The sequence below is a fragment of the Pogoniulus pusillus genome, chromosome 2, assembly GCF_015220805.1.
Source record: "Pogoniulus pusillus isolate bPogPus1 chromosome 2, bPogPus1.pri, whole genome shotgun sequence".
Classification (NCBI taxonomy): domain Eukaryota; kingdom Metazoa; phylum Chordata; class Aves; order Piciformes; family Lybiidae; genus Pogoniulus; species Pogoniulus pusillus.
Window position 1 is genome coordinate 16,457,935 of NC_087265.1, and position 20,471 is coordinate 16,478,405.

The 20,471-nt window shown below is 44.0% G+C and overlaps 2 protein-coding genes across 4 annotated transcripts in view; both read right to left on the reverse strand.

Moving 5' to 3' along the window:
• GLI2 (GLI family zinc finger 2) overlaps positions 1–10,505 on the reverse strand; it is a 468,774-nt gene extending 458,269 nt beyond the window's left edge. For all 3 annotated transcript variants that reach the window (XR_010305335.1, XR_010305336.1, XM_064157432.1), the window contains exon 1: positions 10,372–10,505. The gene's annotated coding sequence lies outside the window, so the exon portion shown is untranslated. The remainder of the gene's footprint in view (positions 1–10,371) is intronic.
• A 4,087-nt stretch (positions 10,506–14,592) lies between these two features.
• Positions 14,593–20,324, reverse strand: INHBB (inhibin subunit beta B). The gene is made up of 2 exons (XM_064157473.1): positions 19,903–20,324; positions 14,593–17,345 (listed from the first exon to the last, which is right to left on the reverse strand). Exons 1-2 carry the CDS (start codon positions 20,303–20,305, stop codon positions 16,570–16,572), a joined length of 1,179 nt encoding a protein of 392 aa, XP_064013543.1. The 5' UTR covers positions 20,306–20,324; the 3' UTR covers positions 14,593–16,569.
• Positions 20,325–20,471: the final 147 nt, after the last annotated feature.

A 20,471-nucleotide genomic window follows, 5' to 3' on the forward strand; every position in this document is an offset into this window, starting at 1 on the left:
AGCTCCCCAACTCCAGCAGCCTGCAGCAGAGGGTGTGACAGCACATCTCTGCCATCATCAGTTCTTGAGGAAAGACAGCACCTGAGCAAATGCAATTCTCTATTCAATGCCTTTGTCAGAGAGACAAAGCTTTCCCTTTCCTTCACACCACCCTGGCTTTTCACTGAACGAGAAAATAAAAAATTATAACAATTCTTATCTAAACTGAAGCAAATGACAATTCCAGGCTGCTGCTTTCCTGAAAACACCTTCATGTATACCTCTCAAACAAGAAAAGATGTTTCACAAACACACACGGGCCTGCTTCCTAACCCACTACATCAACATTGAGAAGGACTTACCGCAGCAGAGGCAAAACTAGCACAAAATAAGCACCAGTTCAATAAGAAGCACACCCTCGGTTTTAGTCTCCATGTAGCCTTTTTCTCCCCTTGAATTAGACTCAGTACTCCGAGTTTATTGAGGATAACACAGAAATATTTTCCTTAATGTGACAAGAGCAATTACAGAGTCCAGGGAAGCTAAGCAACACTGCTAAAACAGTGGGTGGTCTAACGGCATGAATAGCTCCTGTGCACTAACATTGTAGCTGGAGTCCCCCAGACCCCCACTTTGTACCCTAGGTAATTCAACCATGGTTTGCAACACTGCCCTTTTTGTTCAGGACATCCTGGCACCACCATTGCTTAGCTGACTTGAGATCATAGAATCAACCAGGTTGGAAGAGACCTCCAAGATCATCCAGTCCAACCTATCCCCCAGCCCTATCCAATCAACTAGACCATGGCACTAAGTGCCTCATCCAGGCTTTTCTTGAAGACCCCCAGGGACAGTGCCTCCACCACCTACCTGGGCAGCCCATTCCAATGGGAAATCACTCTCTCTGGGAAGAACTTCCTCCTAACATCCAGCCTAGACCTACCCCAGCACAGCTTGAGACTGTGTCCCCTTGTTCTATTGCTGGTTACCTGGGAGAAGAGGCCACCCCCCACCTGGCTACAATGCCCCTTCAGGTAGTTGTAGACAGTAATAAGATCACCCCTGAGCCTCCTCTTCTCCAGGCTAAACAACCCCAGCTCCCTCAACCTCTCCTCATAGGATTTGTGTTCCAGGCCCCTCACCAGCTTTGTTGCCCTTCTCTGGACATGTTCCAGCACCTCAACATCCTTCTTGAAATGAGGGGCCCAGAATTGGACACAGTACTCAAGGTGTGGTCTGACCAGATATACCCAAGTTCTTTAGCTGGCCTACTAGTCCTTTAAAAGAGCGTTCTTGCTATCCACCACATCTCCTTCATTCTCGATTGAAAGCTCTAGGCAGACATCTACCACACGTTTTGCAAGGATAATCTGCTCAGAGACAGCTACTCTAGGTGCTCAGGCTTTTGCTGAGTACAGCATTATTTGGGGTATTCTCTTTTTAAAATACTAAAGATTTTCTTTAATCTACTTTTACAGCAAGAGAGCCATTTGCCATGTGCAGTGTGCTGAAGTACTTTGCCACAGCAAAGTCTGGTCTAAACATGTTGTTGGCCAATAAAAGGGGGGAAATACGTTGGCAGTAAACATTTGAGTGGTATGTCTTTGAAGGCTTCAAGGCAGACTAAATGGAATAATTGTGAAGACATATTATTTATAATATAACAAATCTTCCCCACAAGATATAGGTCTCCATTAATCTAGTACCCAACTGCTTTTAAGTGCATTTTTCAATGTGTTTACCCTGCTAAGGGAGTTATGTTTTATTATCTCCATTTTGCATTTAGGGAATTGAGGTACTGGGAGATTAATAGATTTGCTTAAGGTTACACAGCAAATCTCCAGCAAAGTACAAATGCAGACCAAGTGTACCAGGTTATTCTTCTGCACTGGATGGATCCATCCATGTGCCAGGACACATTAAAACATCAAAAGTCTCTCCTGATGTGACTTTTTCCTGTACAAAAAAGCCCACTGATCTCATGTAAGCAAGTCAACAGACGTTCAGTTCATCCATTTACACAAAAGCTGAAGCAAAGTCTGGAGCTGTTGCTGGAATGTCCCAGTTCTGCTGCCTATCCAGTGCATTCACTCCAAATTCACAAGTATCTTTCTACTGACAAAACCTGCTGCATCTGGCAAACAACCTATTCGTTGACAAAGATCCACTGATACAGTCTTAAATTTCACATACTACCATTTGAAATCAGATACTGCCTCATGTCTTCCTCAAGATCAATGAACCTGCAGAGAGACTTCATATTTTAAAGTCTGCCCCCATCCTGACATTGCTGAACATGGATTTGGAACCCTTTATACAGGAGAATGATTTTTTGAACTGGTTGGTTTCCTTCTTGACTTACATGAAGGAGTGGTGGAAGATAATATCTGAATCTTTCACAGTGCCCTACACCAGCAGACCCCTTGGGTGAATGGTTTTCTGGGATTCAGTAGAAGAAACCCTCTATCCCTATAGCCCCTTCACCAGCTCTGCACTAAGTCAACCTCCTTGGAGAGAAGACCTCTATTGCTTTCCAGCCCATAACAGAGTTTGGGGAACCACGAATTCTGCAAGCCCCTTTCTCCTATTCCCCAAATGCCAGCTTCATCTCTTTACCCAACCCTTCCTGGGAGGAAAAGATAAAGATGCATAGATGTGGTGCTAAGGAACATGCTTTAAAACCAAAGCTGGTAGAGTTACATAATGATTGGACTTGATGATCCCAAAGGTCTTTTCCAAACAAAACAATTCCATGATTCTGTGAAAAGAGCCCAACCAACTCAAATGATGCACCTTTCAAGAGGATGACGTTCCCATCAGTTTCAAAGTTCCTGTTTAAACACAAGTATAAGAGGAATTTGAATTAGAACTGATAGAATACTCTGTGCCACAGTTTGTGTCCTTGGCAGCACACACACTGAAATGCCATAAAGCCACCATAAATAATAATAATGACAATCAAGGGATTGGCCTAAAGCGTCTTGCCTGGGGAAGGCAGTCATAAGAGTTTAAATTACTCACTTCCAAGACTACAAACCTCCCTTTGGTGGAGCATAAGGAGTTGCACCAAAGCAGCTCTACAGAAAACATGTGAGACTGGTGATGTGTTTCTCATGAGCCCACTTTAACTCACCACAAAACAAACAAACCAAACAAACAAAAACAAAAGCAGAGCTCAGCAAGATGTGACCACTTGTGGAGGAAACTAAGTCATCCTTGTGACTAGAACAAGTAAGACACAGTCCTTACTACAAAGATGCCACCAAAGATCCCACAAGCAGGCTTATTCTCTCCATTTACGTTCAGGGATACACACAAGTAAACAAAAGTAATGAACATCCAGGCTGCTCCATGCCTCAGCTCACTTTGAATAAGGGTATCCCAGCCCTGCTTTTGAGGCAAAACACAACACCAACAAACTCAGGTATCCTTATTCTTTCTTCACCAAGGTAAGCCTGACGTGCAAAATGCGATGCTCTGCCTCCAGCACACAGCCTGGGCTTCTCAAGATGCATTCAACATCCCACCCCCACTTAAAGATTCTTTGGCATCAAATGTTCACTGGCGTTTTGAGCAGCTAAACAATGAATTTTCCCACTGCCTCTCCTGCTAATGACGAGTGAATAAAGGATCCCCCAGGGAATTTCCCTTCATCTGCTCATGAGTGCCACTTTGCTAGTCACATTTATCTGACAAATCTTACAGATGGCTTGGCACGAGCACGCACCATGCACACCATCTTTGGAGCTGGGATTGGCTGCCTGAGCCACGCGATACTTTCTGTAGCAAATTGCACAAGTCTGTAGCAGAGCCCCACACCAGCAACTGCTACTGCAGAAATACCTCTAGCAAATTCTGGCTTTGTCTAGTGCTGTTTCAGCAGAAGAGACACCAGTGAAGGTGATGGCATTTCCAACACTGCAACCATCACATGAGGAACAGAGTCTCTTGACACAAGTCGTGCTCCAACCCAGAGTGAAAGATACCCTGGGAAATTACTCCTATTGAGTCATTTTCCTGCTGTTATTGTGCTGAATGTCTTTCTGTTAGAGATGAACTCTCCCCATTAAAATAACAGGGGGAAGAATATAAAGATGCATCTGCAGACCACATTGTCAGAGGATTTTTTGTTTGTTTTCCAACATTGTCTGTGAAACTTTGGATGAGTCTTTCAAGCTCTTTCCAGATGTCTACTCTCCTCATGCTATGCACCCACCTCTAATTCCAGTTTGTAAGCTGTTTGACTCAAGCAAATGAATAGCAGGATTTTAAAACAGATACAAATAGTAAAACTAGGGCTTTGCACAATCCCATAGGTACTATAGATGGAACTGTCCAAACACAGACCCTTCTAATCCACCAAGAAAATGCCCTTAAGACCTGTTCAGAGTTAGACTTAAACCCATAAAATCCAGGAAATTCAGAGATAAGCCTGGATATGTGGACTGATATTCTGTCCTCAGTTCACCTTACTGGGTAAATGTTAATGAATGCATTTGTTTATTCCCTACAGTTCTACGCAGGGAATATCAACAATCTGATATCATGGGAGGAGTGTGTAGGAGTTGCTCAATATAATTTCTTCTCTCTTACAATAAGACTTAACAACTCCTCAATCCTTTCAGAGCTATAGCAAGTTAGTCTTGTAAAGCATTGAAAAAGAGGCCTCAAAGGAAAATCAGTTATTACAGTAAACAGGGATGATTTTCAGTGCTCCACAGTCTACTATCTACATTCATACTAAGCTGGTATTTCAGCACAAAACATCATCCAGGCACATTTCACAGAAGATCTGAAGGTCTGGGTTCAAGGGCAACAGGAGACCAAGTTCCATAGTCGAGACCAGAGGAAAATTGGAGCTCACAGCACCTTTGGAGCAATGGCACACATGCACCTGCTGCAGCAGCCTGCACAGCACAGTTACCACACTGAGTGGAAGCAGAACGGCCATCCTGGTCCATCTAGCCCAGCATCAAGCCTTCTATAGTGGTCAGACAACCAGAAAACAGTAGAAGCAAGGTAACCACTTATGCTGTTTCCCTCACATTTCTGCTAGCCTCCAGCTACTTTCAGATCAAGGTATTTCCTAAGCCATGCGGTTTTGAAGTACTTAGTAATCCTTCATGCATTTCTTTACACAAACTTGTCTGGTCATCCTTTGAAACTTAGCAAGCTTTTAGCCTTCACAGCCACCTTTGGCAGTAAATTCCTTGTGTCCACCACCAGTGGCATGGAGAGTATCTCCTCTTGTTTGTTTTGAGCTTGGCTTCTTCTAGGTCATTTAATGATCTTAACTGATGTACTGCCACAGATCAATCTCTGCCCACTTTCTGACTTGTGCTGTTGCCTTGCAGAACTCCTACCTCACCAACATCTCCTTTTCTTCAGGCTGAAGAGTATCAGCCTAATCAACCATTTTTCACATGGAAGCCGTTCAGCTTAGTGATTTTATCTTTCTCTCAACTATTCCAGGTTCTGCTATGTCCAACATGATCATGCAATTGGCAAATACGGCTGAAGTTTTTCCTCCCTTTTTGAGCTCCCAGTGCAACCCATTCATTTGCCATGTTAGAGGCAGTATGAAGTAGCTAAAAGGTTTTTTTCTGAGTTTTGTATCACAGTATCACCAAGGTTGGAAGAGACCTCACAGATCATCAAGTCCAACCCTTTACCACAGTGCCCAAGGCTAGACCATGGCACCAAGTGCCACATCCAACCCTAACCCTAACCCTGTAGGAAACCTGAAAAGTAGCAGAGAAATAAATCATCATCTCCAGGGCTTATTAGGACACCAGGGACTCTAGCAGTACTTTCCAATGGAGCCCTGGTGACTCGATCAAGATCCAATCTGGGTAAAGTTCACTTACAGTTTCTTAAATTGTATGAAGCAGGCTGAAATTAAACACAGCATTACTCTTTCACCCTATAGACAATGAACATCGTGCTCAATACAGAATTTGAGTCCTACTACATTCAGGAACATATCTAAGCTTTCAGGTGTACTCTGATCAACACAAGTCTCCAAGTCCTGATGCTCTCAATCCAGAAATTACAACTGCAAAAATCAGCTTCAGCAGAAACACTAAAGAAACCCCACGGCCACAGCCATCTTTTCCCACCTAAAGAACACCGTGCATCTTTGCTACCATCAGCTGCTCTTCTCTTCCTGTTTCCAAATTACACAGTACAAATAAGTTTAGTTTAAGCAAAGATTGCTGCAGCATGAGAAAGCAGATGTGGCACAGACTCTGTGAAGTCTGCTAAGGCTTTTGCTATTGCTAGCTGATTTGAAGTATAAGATATGCAAACAGCATTGTGATGGGCAGGCCTACAGGCCCATAGGAGAGATAAAACTTCCACTTACAACAAAATTCATTGCTGGTAAAAATGGCACTATTCCACTGAAATCAATAAGGTTGCACCTGTGAATGCCAGCTGTGAATGGAATCCATGGTTCTCAAATGATGTAAAGTGCTTCAGGAGGAAAGATGCTATATTTAGGTGCCATATTATTGCTATGTAGACATTTTCACAACCTCTAATTATGGGGCTTTTTTTGCAAGCTCTGTAGTATTAACTGGATTGGATAAATATATAATTAGAGAGTGTTTCAACATGCACACTCTTGATGCTAGAAGCTTTATCAGCTCTTTCTTTCCTTCATGATCTGTTTTGCTTTTCTTTAAAATCTGTTTCTACCAATTATGGTAAGATTTACTCAGAGCCCCAATAAACGGTCACTGCAGGCACCTCAGCAGAATAGAAGAGGGCGACATTTATATTCCAAAACACCTCTGTTTTCCTGAAAGACACCTCTGGCTTGACACAGTATAACATTGCCAGCAGCTAAGCTGATCACACAGGAGGAAAAAAACAACAAACACCACACACACCACCAAACCCAAACCCAACAACAACAGAACAACAGCAACAAAGAACTTTTCAGATGTTCCCTGACCCCAGACTGTTTATAGGCTATGAGTACCTACCCAAACATCTCTGACGGAAGATCTGCTGCCAAAACAGTTGCTGGATCCTACTCCTCTTTTTCCAGTGGACAAGAAAGGAAGACTCATTTTCTACGTGGTGCCAGGGATGCAAAAATGGGTTCAAAGATCTCTATTTAGGATGTAGCTACTTCCCTGCCTTAAAGAACAGCCACCCTAACAAATTACTAAATTGAGAGGAAAAAGGCTAAGTTACCTTTTTTTCCAGCATTCTGTTTTGTCAAATTAAAAGGTACAATTCACTTTTAAAACCAGCTAGTCCTAAAGAAGGGAAAAAAACAAGTAGCACCAGCATTCCTTTCTAGCTGTTATTGAAGCCTGTATTGATGTTTACTCCCAATAAACAACTGAACAAAAACATTGTAACCAAATGCATTTCTTTTCACTTTTCTGATCAGGCATGGCTGATAAATTATTTGTCAAGTTCTTTCAGAGGTGTTTATGAACTTTTTCCTCTTATACCAGCTCATATCCAGTGAGAATGTGGAAAGCTAAATTACAAGTATAAACACTTCAAAACAGAAGTTAATGAGAGAAAGAATTAAGGAGATTGCTAGAGTGACATGATACGGATGTTATATTATTAAACAAATGGCTCACAATGGTATTATGACACGAGTCATAATGCCTGATGCCATGAACATATTGCAGAGAAGAACAATAGCTGCTATCACCAGCTAGGGAGATACACACAGCACACCACCAGGAGCCTGACTGCTGACTGATCTAAAGAAAGGCTTTTGTCTACAAGCCAACAGAATAAATTCACACCTGGTGCAAATAGATGCAACTGAAGGGAAGCTCATGGAGTTGCAGCATCTTCAGCTGGGCTCTGATGTTGCCTCAAAAGTACTACCAGCTTTGCTCAGTGCAGTCTCACAGCCTGTTTATGGCTGTAATTCACTGGGGAACTCTAATTTGGTAGAATTTTGAATCCACTTCCCACAGGTGTGAATAACTGAATCTGGCCCTACATTAACACCAACAGATTTTTAAGCCCAACAAGTCACAGAGCACATCTGAACTGTTGTAACATTCAACATCATCACAAGAAAGTCTGCCAAAGACAGAAAACTGGTTGCCATAAGCACATGGACTGGTTTGTCATTCCTTTTGTTATTTTATCTGGTAAATGTGGACTACAACTGGTGATGTTGAAGAGAAAGATTACTAAAAGAGTTGGCACATTCACAAGCTTGACAGACAAATCATGGAATCAAATCCTGGGGCACACTTGCAGCATGTGCTTCCCATAATTAAAAGTCTATTTGTGGCACACAGAAGAAAAATCTTTCATCTGGAGTAAAACTTAAACATAGCTTTACTCTCCCTGCTTGGTGCAGTAATCCAATTCAAGAAGATATGGCCTGAAAGCAAACTTCTGCAAGGTTCACACGTCAAGGGGAGCAGGTAAGAAAAATAAGAACCAGAGAAGGGCAACAAAGCTGGTGAAAGGCCTGGAACACAAACCCTATGAGGAGAGGCTGAGGGAGCTGGGGTTGTTTAGCCTGGAGAAGAGGAGGCTCAGGGGTGACCTCATTGCTGTCTACAACTACATGAAGGGACATTGTAGCCAGGTGGGGGGTGGCCTCTTCTCCCAGGTAACCAGCAATAGAACAAGGGGACACAGTCTCAAGCTGTGCTGGGGTAGGTATAGGCTGGATGTTAGGAGGAAGTTCTTCCCAGAGAGAGTGATTGGCATTGGAATGGGCTGCCCAGGGAGGTGGTGGAGGCACCGTGCCTGGAGGTGTTCAAGAAAAGCCTGGATGAGGCACTTAGTGCCATGGTCTAGTTGACTGCCTAGGGCTGGGGGATAGGTTGAACTGGATGATCTTGGAGGTCTCTTCCAACCTTGTTGATTCTATGATTCTATGAGATAAGAGGAACACCTCATAAAATACAAACCTTAATTCACTGACACCTGCTGTTAACACAGTGATTCAATCGCTGTGGTGTGCAGATAACACACTCAGAGGAAGCTTAAATACTAAGTCTCTGTACCTATTATGGTTCATAAACACTTGTCACAGAGACTTACGTGGACTTCACTCTGCCCAAGCGCTGCCCAGCAGCTTCCACAGAGGAAACATGGCCTAACACAGGATGCTTGACCAGCTCGTACTCAGCTTTTACAGCGGCACTAGGGAGTCCTGGCAGCTATCCTGAAGGCAGCCTTAAGGTTGTTCCAAACTGTGCCAAAGACCAAATCAGTTTCTGAACAACTTCAAAACATGGGTTGAGACAAAGTGGTTTGCTGCACTCTCTTGGATGTGGAGAAGGCTGGAACAGAGCCCCAGGTGAGAATAAGCTGCCTTCTCTTCAGCCATCACAAGGGGACTCACATATTGTGTACTTAATACAAGAGAACATACTTAGGATAAGGTACCCAAAAGTCAAGAAATCTGCTCAAAACAGTGGGTGGCTACACTACAATATTTCAATATATCATCAGGGTCCCCCAAAATACATTTTATTACCAAGGTATGAACATGGCAGAACTTGATTTGCTTAGAGAACGCCTTGCATTTCTTGCCTGTGTGTGTTCACACATACAATGCAGGCTCACCCATGCAAACATGCCACTCCAATCAGGCCAAGCACACACAGAGCATACAAGACATAAATAAATACCTCAGATATTACATAGTCTTACAAAGTATCACCACTGAAGATAACTCACACAATTAGACACAAAATACACATATACGACTCTCATTAAGACATGCAAGAGTTGTTTGTTTCCTTTCACAAGGACTTAATTTAGAAGGTTCTGAGTTAGTTTTTAAGCTTGGAGTCCTACATCTGTGGATCTATTCAAAAAACAAGCTGCAAGAGACCAAACCTGGTTACAGGGAATACAGCAATTAGGAGCCAGGACAGGGGGCTCCAAAAGCCAAGTCTGGTCCAGTTCGCAAGAGCCAGATCCTCAAAGGAACTCACTTCAGCATCCACCTCTCCTACCTCACTCCTGCTGTGCTGCCCAGGACCAGCTCTCCCATCACCCAAATGCGGAGCTAAGCTCTAGCTGCAGGAACACACAGCCACTGCAGTTCCTCTGCAGCTTGTAACAAGCTCCTCTGTGGGAAGAGGCATAAGTCACCCCATCTGACAAAGCAAAGAGGGACAAGATCAGCCCTGCAGCCTCTGCTTGGGCAAAACCTAAATGCCACTTTGGCACCACTTGACTGACACAGCCCAAACACAGCGTGTATGGTTTGCTGACACAAGGGTTTAAGTTTGTTCCCCAGCCACATCTTCTTTCCTCTCAGATACAATAGTCATCTTCACAGCACTTATTATAACATATTGCAGCAATAACATGCAATTATCATCAAAAACAAAGCAAAAGCTCAAGATAAAAATAACAGGCAAAGAGCACACTTACCAGCTGGAGAAAGGCAGCAACACAGCACTAGCTGCAGCCCTAAAATGGCTGTACTGTAGTAAGCTACAACTGCCTTTCCTGGCCTTATTTTAAAGGGCAGTCTGCAGCAGAGCAAACCAAGAAAAGGACCCTCTCCAAAATCTGATCCAAAGTGAGAAGGAATAGGCAGCAGTTTGGCTTTGCAGAGCTGTAATTAAGTAAAGATGTGCAACACCTGGGTCTATGCACTTAGCAGCTGGTTCACTGATTGGTTTGGGTCTGACAAGAACTTGAAATGCTCAGCACCTGGTAGGACTACTCCTTTCATCAGGTGGACAGCAACCACAGTTCTCATCCTGGACCTTCTTTGGTAGTGATGTGCATGCTAGGAAAACTAATACAGCTCTTGGGTTTTCTTCTTGCCCTTTTCCCCATTCTGCTATATATGCTTACTTTGACTTTGCCCACAACAGGCTCCTACACTGGCCTCTCCATTGCCAAGCTGTCACAATAATATGCCCTGACCGTAAATTATAATGGGGGGGACCCACAATTTTAAGAACAAAATAAAAAGGAGCCAGTGAATTTAATAAAAATAAAAGTTTCTATTCACAGCAGCAGATCATAAAGATGGTAAATCTGATAAAATACAAGGAAGTTGTTTGCTTATCTCAAGTCTCTGATAGCTTCAGAGATCTCTAAGTTATAGGGTGGGTATGTAAAACCTTGACATCTCTGCTTTGTAGAAGGAAGACTGGTTAGAGATGCACACATTCAAGGAGAGACTCTGTTGAATAGAATTGGCCAAATCAGATTAAAAACCCAGTAGCTATGATGAAGGCTGCAAGTTGCCTGCTAGGAGAGGTTCCACTGATGTGAACCAGAAGTTCCTTGCATGTGGTCAGCCCCTAAATTTGATACTGGAATTTAAAAACAAATTAAGATTCCCATGTAATATTGACTCTTTTTTTTTTTTTCCCAGAGTAAAAGATTTTACAGCATGGAATGCTATATGCAGTGGTTACATGAGTCCAAGTAATTGTACCAATTATATAATTTGATATAATTGCACTAATTACATAAACACATAATAATGAAATATAAGTTATTCCAAGAGCTAAACTGGAAGAACATTAAAGAACTTAAATCTGCTCCCACTTATTCTAGTACAAATCAGAAACAATTCCCCTGAAATCAATGAAGTTACCCAAATAAAATTGGCCCCTACCACTACAAGCAGCCAGGTAAATCAAGCTTTTGGTTCCAGGGTAAACAAATGTATGCTACTGGGGTATTTCGTACCAATGGAGATTGCTAATTCCTGGCAAAATTCCAATGTATACAGAGAGATTTTACCTGTGTTCATAACCACATTAGGTGTCTTCTCTTGTTCTGATCTGTCATGCAGCATCTGCAGGTTTTGCTAGGTCTTCCAGCTGCTGATTCTAAGCAACAACAGAAAGTTGTTGGGTTTTTTTAATAGATACTTAGAATGACCAAGAAATACTTAGAAAACCAAGTTCAGGTGTGTCTTTAGTTATATTAGTTCTGTCCTGAATTACATTTGCAGACTTTAGGGGAACTACTGCAGACTGACGCTAATATTAACAAAAACAGACTCTCCTCTTAGACAAAGATTTGTATTTCTGATCCATTTTGTGAAATGTTCTTCAAACTTTCATAGCAGAAACCACTCTAAACAAGAAATATTCCTGAGAGGGATACATTCAGTGAAGGGTTTCCCTTTCCTCTCCTGGCAGGGGGAGTGTAGCAATTAATTTCAGCTGCTGACTTCATCTTCTCACAAGTAACAAAGCAAAGGAGGTGAGAGCTGGCAATGTTGGAGCAGGTGTCTGTTATGTGTTGGAAATGCGTGATGTATGCAGAGTTAATCCACCGAGTGCTCTGTTGCACCACATCGTGACAGTCACCCTGTTCACACCATCCTCATTAACACCAGTGGGGGGGTCCAGGCACCAGAACCAAGGTTTTGCTTGAGATGGAATATTTTACAGGACAAAGATTTTCCAGCTGAAGAGATTGACTCTGCCACACGACAGAAGACAATGATAGAGCATTTACAGAATCACATCAGAGACAAGAGAGAGACATGCAGTCACCTCAGGGTGGGGGGTATGAACCCAGGTTTTTTTAGGTACAGTAGCAAACCTGACATAAGGCAATTTAACTAGATGCTCAGTTTTACCGGAGGGGAATGACAGATAGGAAAATAAACCTCAGTATTTTCAAAAAGTAGCCATCAGGCTTGAGCATCTCATTTTTCTTTTTGCCTGATTTAAAACATGCAGGAGGTGCAAGCTGAAAAAACCCCTGAAATTCTTGCAGCCTCCTGCATAAAGCTGGCACAACCAGTAGCCTTGTCACGTTTCTAAAAAACAAAGCCTCACATCTGTCCACAAAATTAAAGACTTTAACAATTTTACTTCATTTTAATCTAGGAATCTGTGGCAGGTTGCTGTTGGCACCAGGACTCGAGAATACCTCACTGACTGCAGCGTGCCCAGAGCAGTGAATGCATGCTGCAGAAATCTCAAAGCATGTTTTCTTCAGATCAATTTCTAGAGACTGTTTCACAGAAAATGTAAGTACCTGAGAACCTGAACTGTGCCCTAGCTTTTTCCACTCCTGGGTGATGCCCATCACACCCTACTGATTCATGCTCTTCTTTGGGTTTCTATTTCTGCCCCATGAATGTCAGGGGCATAGCTGCAAATAGGGGAGCAGGGAAGGCATGGGAAGAAAGTTGTGTGAGCATTTTACCAAGAGAAGGGGTGTTCATCGCCAACCTCTGTGAAAAGAGTTCAGGATCCTGTTCTTGCTTGAGCATTTTTGGTGAGGTACAGAGCATAGCCTGTTACTGCCTCTCACTCCTGGCCAGCCCAGCCTCATGGCATGCAGGCATCCTGCAGCTCCCCTGAAGCTGCAGGTCCAAATGCCACATGGAGACAACCAGCTCTCCTCCTGAGAGAACACAGAAGTTCAACACTGGGCTTGGCTTTAACCCCCGAAACCTAATGCTTTCAATTAAGAATGAAACCTAACCAGACCCAGCCTCCAAGGCCTTGCATTTCAACGGGCAAGATTTCTTAATATCTTTTAAAAAGTGCAGCCCAGCCATTCATAATGATGGTGTCATATTGGGTCAAATGTGCCTCCAAACCGAAGGGATGTGTATTTGCCAGTGACTTTAGGGGGAATTTACTAAACTCATCAGTAGCATGGTTGACCCAGGGAATAAGGATTGGGAGAACCTGCTGAGAGATGAAGCAGGAGCAGTGAGTGGTTGCTTTGACATTAAAGATACAGTTTGAGGTGGTAAGAAAGCTACATAGTAATTAAAAAATTCAGTATGGGAGACAAAGTTCTATGCAGCAGGTTGTTGACAAAGCCACACCAAATTGCTCCTGGAGGTCTCCTGAAAAAAAAGCCATTTAACCCCAGTGCCAGGCTTTGGGAAGGATGGGCAGAGCTACACTTGAATGTAGCTAGAACCCATCATTAGCTGCATGAACTTGCTTCTTCAACACTTTCTAGGTCTCAGGGTCAGACCCAATGTTTGCTAAATCAACAGAGGTCCTTCTGTCAGCTTCAGCTGGCATTTGCTCAGGTTTCCAGGAGGAAGATTTTTCTCTCTGCAGATCAATTAAATCAATACCTGGGTATACGCACAGTTGATGAGAATGTCTGACTATTTGTCTACATTTTGGGGTTTCATTAGTGAAGGGAATATGTTTTACTCAGGAAAAAACTCTCCTTGGTGCCAGCCAATTAAAAGAAAAGTTTTTAAAAAAAAATCATCAAACTTAAGATTGATTTATTTTTCCTGGAAGTGCTTTCCACGTTATTTTTTTTTTTGCTTCTTGTAACCAATAAGGGAGTGACCTAGACAAGAAGTTACATTCTTACACAGCAGGTGAACCAGGAACTTGCTGTAAATGACCTGCAGGTATGCGGAACAGTGCTTAGTCCCACACCCAGAGCCCTAGCACTGATGCAGATAGGAAGAAGCAGATGCTCACATGTACAGACAGCAATAAAACTAGAGCGTAGCATTTTTAGGACTGCAGCTGAGCTCTCAGACAAGGGTTTCTGCAATGACTAATACAACTCCAGTCTAATGCGACAGTTCACCGTCTGCAGCCACATTCAGTCCTGAAAGTAAGCAAGTTTCTCCAGATGTTACATGCTGAAGGGGGGAAAAAAAAAAAAAAGCACATCGAGTTTTCAGTCTTTTTTTATTTATTTAAACTGTACACAAATGTAAAATACCTCAACAGTAACTCTAAGTGAAAATTGTTTGGTTTAAATTATTATGGAACAGAACCTAAAAGGAACTTTATTAAATAAACATAAAAACTGGATTTAAGGAATGCACATATTGTAATGTATTCTACAATAGTCTTTTTTTTTTTTTCTTTTTCACTCTACGTTTCATGTGCGTATGGTATAGAAAAGACACTGAAGAGAACAAACAGAATTCATTTTGTACCCTGAAACAATTGGTAGGCCTCGTGAGGGATTGCTCAGCATGACTACATGATATATGATGGCTTTGCCATCTCATAAAAATTATAACTAATATGTTGGCCTCTTTGGTTCCAAAATTTATGTATAATACATTTAACTGTATTCATTTTTGCTGCTATAAAAATAACATTTTTTTTTCAAATGGCAGTTTTTTTGACTAATCATGCAACTAAATCAGTGCAAACATTAAAAGCAATCATTCGCTTTAAAAAAGAAGCAAAAGATTTAATTTCAAGTATAAAAAAATATAAAAAAGTCATATCATAAGTCCAGTTTTGTCTAGTATGGGTCAACACTTTAAATTGCATAGCTCATGCGGCACCTGTTTACCTAGATAGTGAGCAAAGATAAGTGCACTATCAAGTACCACTTTTCAAGGCATTGAAATTTGCAAGTGCTATTATACGTGCATTCAAGCAGTTTGCAAGTGCTATGCTGTATCATTATTTTCTGATCTTTATGGCCATTCTTGACACCTCCTGGTAAGGAAATTGAAAGCACTCTCCTCTCTGCTCCTTTCCAAGACTTGTTTAAATGTTCCTCGCCTGTCATTAAATGCACTGCATTTTTCAGAACGTCTCCACTCTGTTACTGTCACTCCTCTTTAGGGTTCAATGGTTTAGCCATGGTGGCAGTTACTTGTTTGCCCGACCCCTACATGATGTGTCCTTGCTGAGTCCCCTGTTGAAGAACACAGATTGCAACTCTTTTTGTTCTCCGACCAGTGAGAGATGCCAGCGGTCAACACAGTCCAGATATGGTATCAGATACACCTTTCCAAGACACGGTGGGTGTAGCCATCCACGGGTTGCTAGCGGGCAGTTAAAGCATCAGCTCATGCCAGCCCAGCTTACGACTTTGCAATGGTCAGATGTTAGAAATACAGCAGTTGCTTACTTGTCTCTCCCCTTTTTCTCTCGTCTCTGTGATGGTACCACGTGATTCTTTACTGGAAGTGCTGTAGGAAGATGCGAGTATCTGTGATGTTTGCGTTTAGATACATTGAAATCAAGAGGAAGTGATCACCTCCCAGGCCAGGTGTCCTGCAGCTTCCCATTAGACCTAAGAGGTGATGGTCGACTCTTTTTTTTTTTCTTTTTTTTTTCTTTTTTTTATTCTGTTTGGTCATTTTGACACCTGCGTGCAAGAATATGTTGTGTTCTCGCAGTCTGTGCTTTTGCCTGAGCAAAGGGAGCTCATTTCAGTCTGTCTTTGCCAGCAGGCGGGGAAAACAGCTGCTCAGCCGTTCACTCATACTGGCAGGCATTTAGGTCCATCGTCACTGGTCACTGACTTTCTGTGCTTGTGTCCCTTTTCTGAGCTGCCTTGTGTGTGTGTGTGTGTGTGTGTGTGTATGAGCATGTGTTCACGTGCGTGCACACCTTTTGTGTGTATGTGTGTGTGTGTCTTTAAGATATTTCATAGCATTAACTTATAAGTGGTAGAATATATAAGTGTCCAAGATCCACAAACTGCCACTGTCTTGACACCAAAGTGAAACAATTTTTTTTTTCTTCTTTTTTTTTTTTTTCCAAACTTTTCCACAGTGACTTTCCAACACTGATGCCTGGATACACAGTGAAACTTCCTCCAATACCATCTCATATGGGAATGTTTCTCTCTCTCTCGCCCTCTCTCTTTCTCTCTCCCCCCCCAAAAACACACCTTAAATCAAGCACAACCACATTCTTCCACAATCATATTGGGAACGTCCCTTTTCACAATGTTGTATTCATCATCAAAGTACAGCATTGACATTGTGCTAAGTTTGGTTGGAATGCAACAGGAGTTCACGGTGCCTGGGTTCAGCCCCCGCATTCGGTACTGATTCACGACGGCAGTGTGAAAGGAGGAAGCCGACCCCGGGACGCCGGCCAAGTAGGCCGGGCAGCTCCCTTCACAGTAATTCCCATAGTAACCTGATGGTGCTATGATCCAGTCATTCCACCCAATGAGTCTAAAGTCAATGTAAAACTGTTGCCTGCAACATAGATTGGTCCTGCCATCACACTCCAGGCCTCTTTTCCGGATCCTGTGTTTGTTATCAGCAAGGCGGGCTTGCACCACTAAAAAAGGCCGGTGGGATTCCTCCCCGGGGTCCACATAAATTGGCAGCACTGAATACTCTTCACAACCCTCACATTGAACATCCAAGTTCAGTCTCCTTTCTCCTCTCTCAAACAGAGCCTGGATCGCTTCTGTCATAGGAAAAGTGTGCCAACCACTTCTTTTGAGATCAACTTTCTTTTCAACCACATTCCACTTGTTGCTAGTGTCCGGGTCTTGGAAATAGACTTTGACTCTTACTTTTCGCCTGCTGCCTTTCTCTAAGACATATGGAAGCAGCTTCAAGTAAAGCCACAGGCTGGCTTGAACGACAAACAAGTTCTGGTTCCCTTCATTCGAGATGAAGAAATAGAGGCGGACTCTAGATGAGGCCAGATCGTCTGCAAGATAAGGAGAGATCAGCAAGATTAAGTCAAAAGGGAAATGTTAGCTTGAGTACCATTCTGGATTCAGGGACAACACTCGAGCACAGCAAATCAAGGGAGCAGCGAGAGGGCTGTGCTGGCAAGAAGGCACACACCGAATCAGATATCTGCAATTTGCAATCAAAACAAATTGAAAAGGGTCTTCCCACAGCAACGTTTATCATCAGGCTGTAGTTGTATATGTCGGATCCACAGAAACCAGTAAGAGCTCTTTCCATGTGGCCAGCTTTAAAGATGCTACAGCAGGACCTTGAGAAGACTGACACCTGGACTCAGCTATCTCATCGGCTCAAGAACAGTTTTAACTTTCAGTTACCTGCCAATTCTCACAGGGAGAGCCCTTTCAATAAACACTGAAATGCCAATGCCAAACCAAGGATTTTGTTTCAATTTTCATGTGTTGTCATTGTGGTTTAACAGAGAGGATTCACAAGGCAGAGGGGAAAATATCTCACTAATGTGCCTGCTTGTCCATCAGATCAAGCTAACCCCCACTTAGTCTCTTAGAATATCTGCTATAATTAATTGCTTCAATCTCTGCCTTTTCTTCCTGAAATGATAAACTCCCATACAAGGCAAGGCAATGAAGCGGTTGCACTCGCTGTAATGCCGTTACTGACTGTTCTCAATACGCTTCTCAATAACACCAGAAATCAAGGAGTGAAATCGTCAAGGAAAACCAAATGTCACCAAATGTCTAACATAACCCTTTATTTGTAAACAAAAGAGCAAGATGCATGAAATGTTTCAGAAATACCAGCAGCCCTCCTGCAATTCTGTACAAGTACTAACTGAATTTGGTGTAGGTGATAAATGTGCAAGCTGGCCTTTATGGCAGAGGCTGTAATCCTGGTCCTTGAATCAAAGCCTCACAATTGCTATTTAAAATGACTGCTCTAAAGGCATTTTCTCATCTGCCCTTATCTGTTTCACTTCTTCTGTACAGAGCCAAATGTAGCTTTTTCTTCCTTTTCTTTCCCTAAGAATCTTTATCATTTTTGTCAGTCTCTGAATGGGATTTTTTGCATAGCTGGTGTCTTAATTTGTTACCCTAGATACCTCCCAAATGTGCCTTCTGTGTCCATTCGGTAATATTTCAATGACAAAAATTTACACTGTGTTTGCCTATGTTTTACGTAAAGTCGATTTTGGAAGTGTTACAAAAGCCAGTGATTGATTGAATACCAAATGGATGCACAAGCCCAACCCAGAGCTCCCAACAACAGGCTATTAAAAAATAATAAACCCAAAAACATTTGCTAGGAAAGCCTTTTGCATGTTAGTAAATACCCAACTTCCTTATGAAATGTGGTGACAGTGACAGAAAAAGAACAGCACGGTGTTTCTGCACCGATCCACATCACTTGTGTTGTGTGAGATTGTGTGTGCCCATAAATTTTGTATGTGAATATAACAAGCATATGTATAATGCAACAGATACCATAGATACTGTAAATGTATATGCCTTGGTAAGTGGGAGGGTAGATTAAGAAGATGAGTGGGTAGTATACAGGAGAGAAAGAGATTTATTTTGTGGAAAAATGACATATAGATGCTACAGAAAGAAAAAGAGGAAAATCAACTGAATGATAGAGTGAAGAAGGAGAGATGGGCAGACAGACAAAAGAGAGATAATTTGCAGACTGATGGTGTTACAGCCAGATGTGCAAAGTTAACAGGCACAGCGGTTGCTTGGATAAACTGCTGGAAAGATACGCTGAAGGGATTCAGTGACACATAGCTGCAATGCTGGACAGGACTGAGATGGCTGGTACTGTGGGGATGGATGGCACTGTCAGTAAATGGACTGACGGACACAGAGGAGACAAACACATCGGACAGGAGTCTGCACACAGGGGACAGGTGGACAAGGCCAACAGTATGAATGGAAGCAAAATAAATGGAAAAGGATTGGAAAGGGAGGACAGGCGAATGCAAGCCTCAACAGCCAGATGCATGCAGTGAACCAGATGAATGTGCAGAACCGACAGACGAGGCGAGGGATGCAAGAGATCGAGTGGGACAGTGGCACGCAGAGGGACAGAAGGAAGCCACAGTGCAGCTGAAAGGACTTCTGGAGGGAAGCCGGGGGCACGGAGTCTTAGGAGGGCTGGAGAAATGAGCGAAAGGAGTTGCAGAGCACTATCCAGGAAGAATCCCGGGTACACGTTAGGAGGATGAGAAGCTGGACCAGAGAGGAGAGAGGGTGAGGTGAAAGGCACGCGGGTGAGCCCGACAGCCAGATGCCTGCAGCAGGGAGGACAGACAGGAGAACAGGCAGGGCTCACGGAGGGGCCGGCTGCAGGGCAAGGCAAGGACGACCAGGGGAACTGTCAGGAGTGAAGCAGAAGCGACAGTGAAGGTGGACAGAAGGACAGGCAGAGCGAGCGGGAAGTCTCACAGGGGTCGAGGAGGGGGACCACCAGGGGTGAAGGCAGGCCAGGCAAGGAGAGTGACAGGGCAGGGGGCCGAGGCAGGCCGGGCAAGAGAGAGCAAGCCGGGCGGCGCCCACCTGTCTCGGCGAAGCTGATGATCTCGGAGACGGGGTCGTGGGCCGGGGGTCCGGAGCTCGCCTGCCCGTCCAGGCTCGGGATCTCCACGCGGCCGTCCTCCCGCACCTTGCCGGCGTGCAGCTTGCGCAGCGCGGTGACCATGGCTGCCTTGGGCACGGCGTGCGTGATGTTGGGCCGGTCCCGCATCTGCAGCCGGCTCAGAATGTGCCTCTTCACTGCCTCCAGGAAATCCCCGTCCACCTTACCCGGCTCCTCGGGCCGCCGGAAGCCGCAGGAGGTGCATGTGTCCTGCGGGGAGCCACCGGCGGGGGCCGGCGGGGTCGGGGTGGCCGCGGCGCCCAGCAGGAGCAGCCCACAGGCCAGCAGCGCGGCCAGCACCCCCCGGCGAGCCGCCCCGTCCATGGCGGAGGAGCGGGGGGCCGAGCTGGGGGCCGCCCCGAAGCGCCGCAGGGAGCCCGTCTGCAGGCAGCGCCGCTCCGTGCGCTCCGCGGCGCGGAGGGGGCGGTGGCAGCCAAGCTGGGGGGCCGCAACCGCTCCGAGCAGGGAGGGAGCCGCGGTGGAGGGAGGG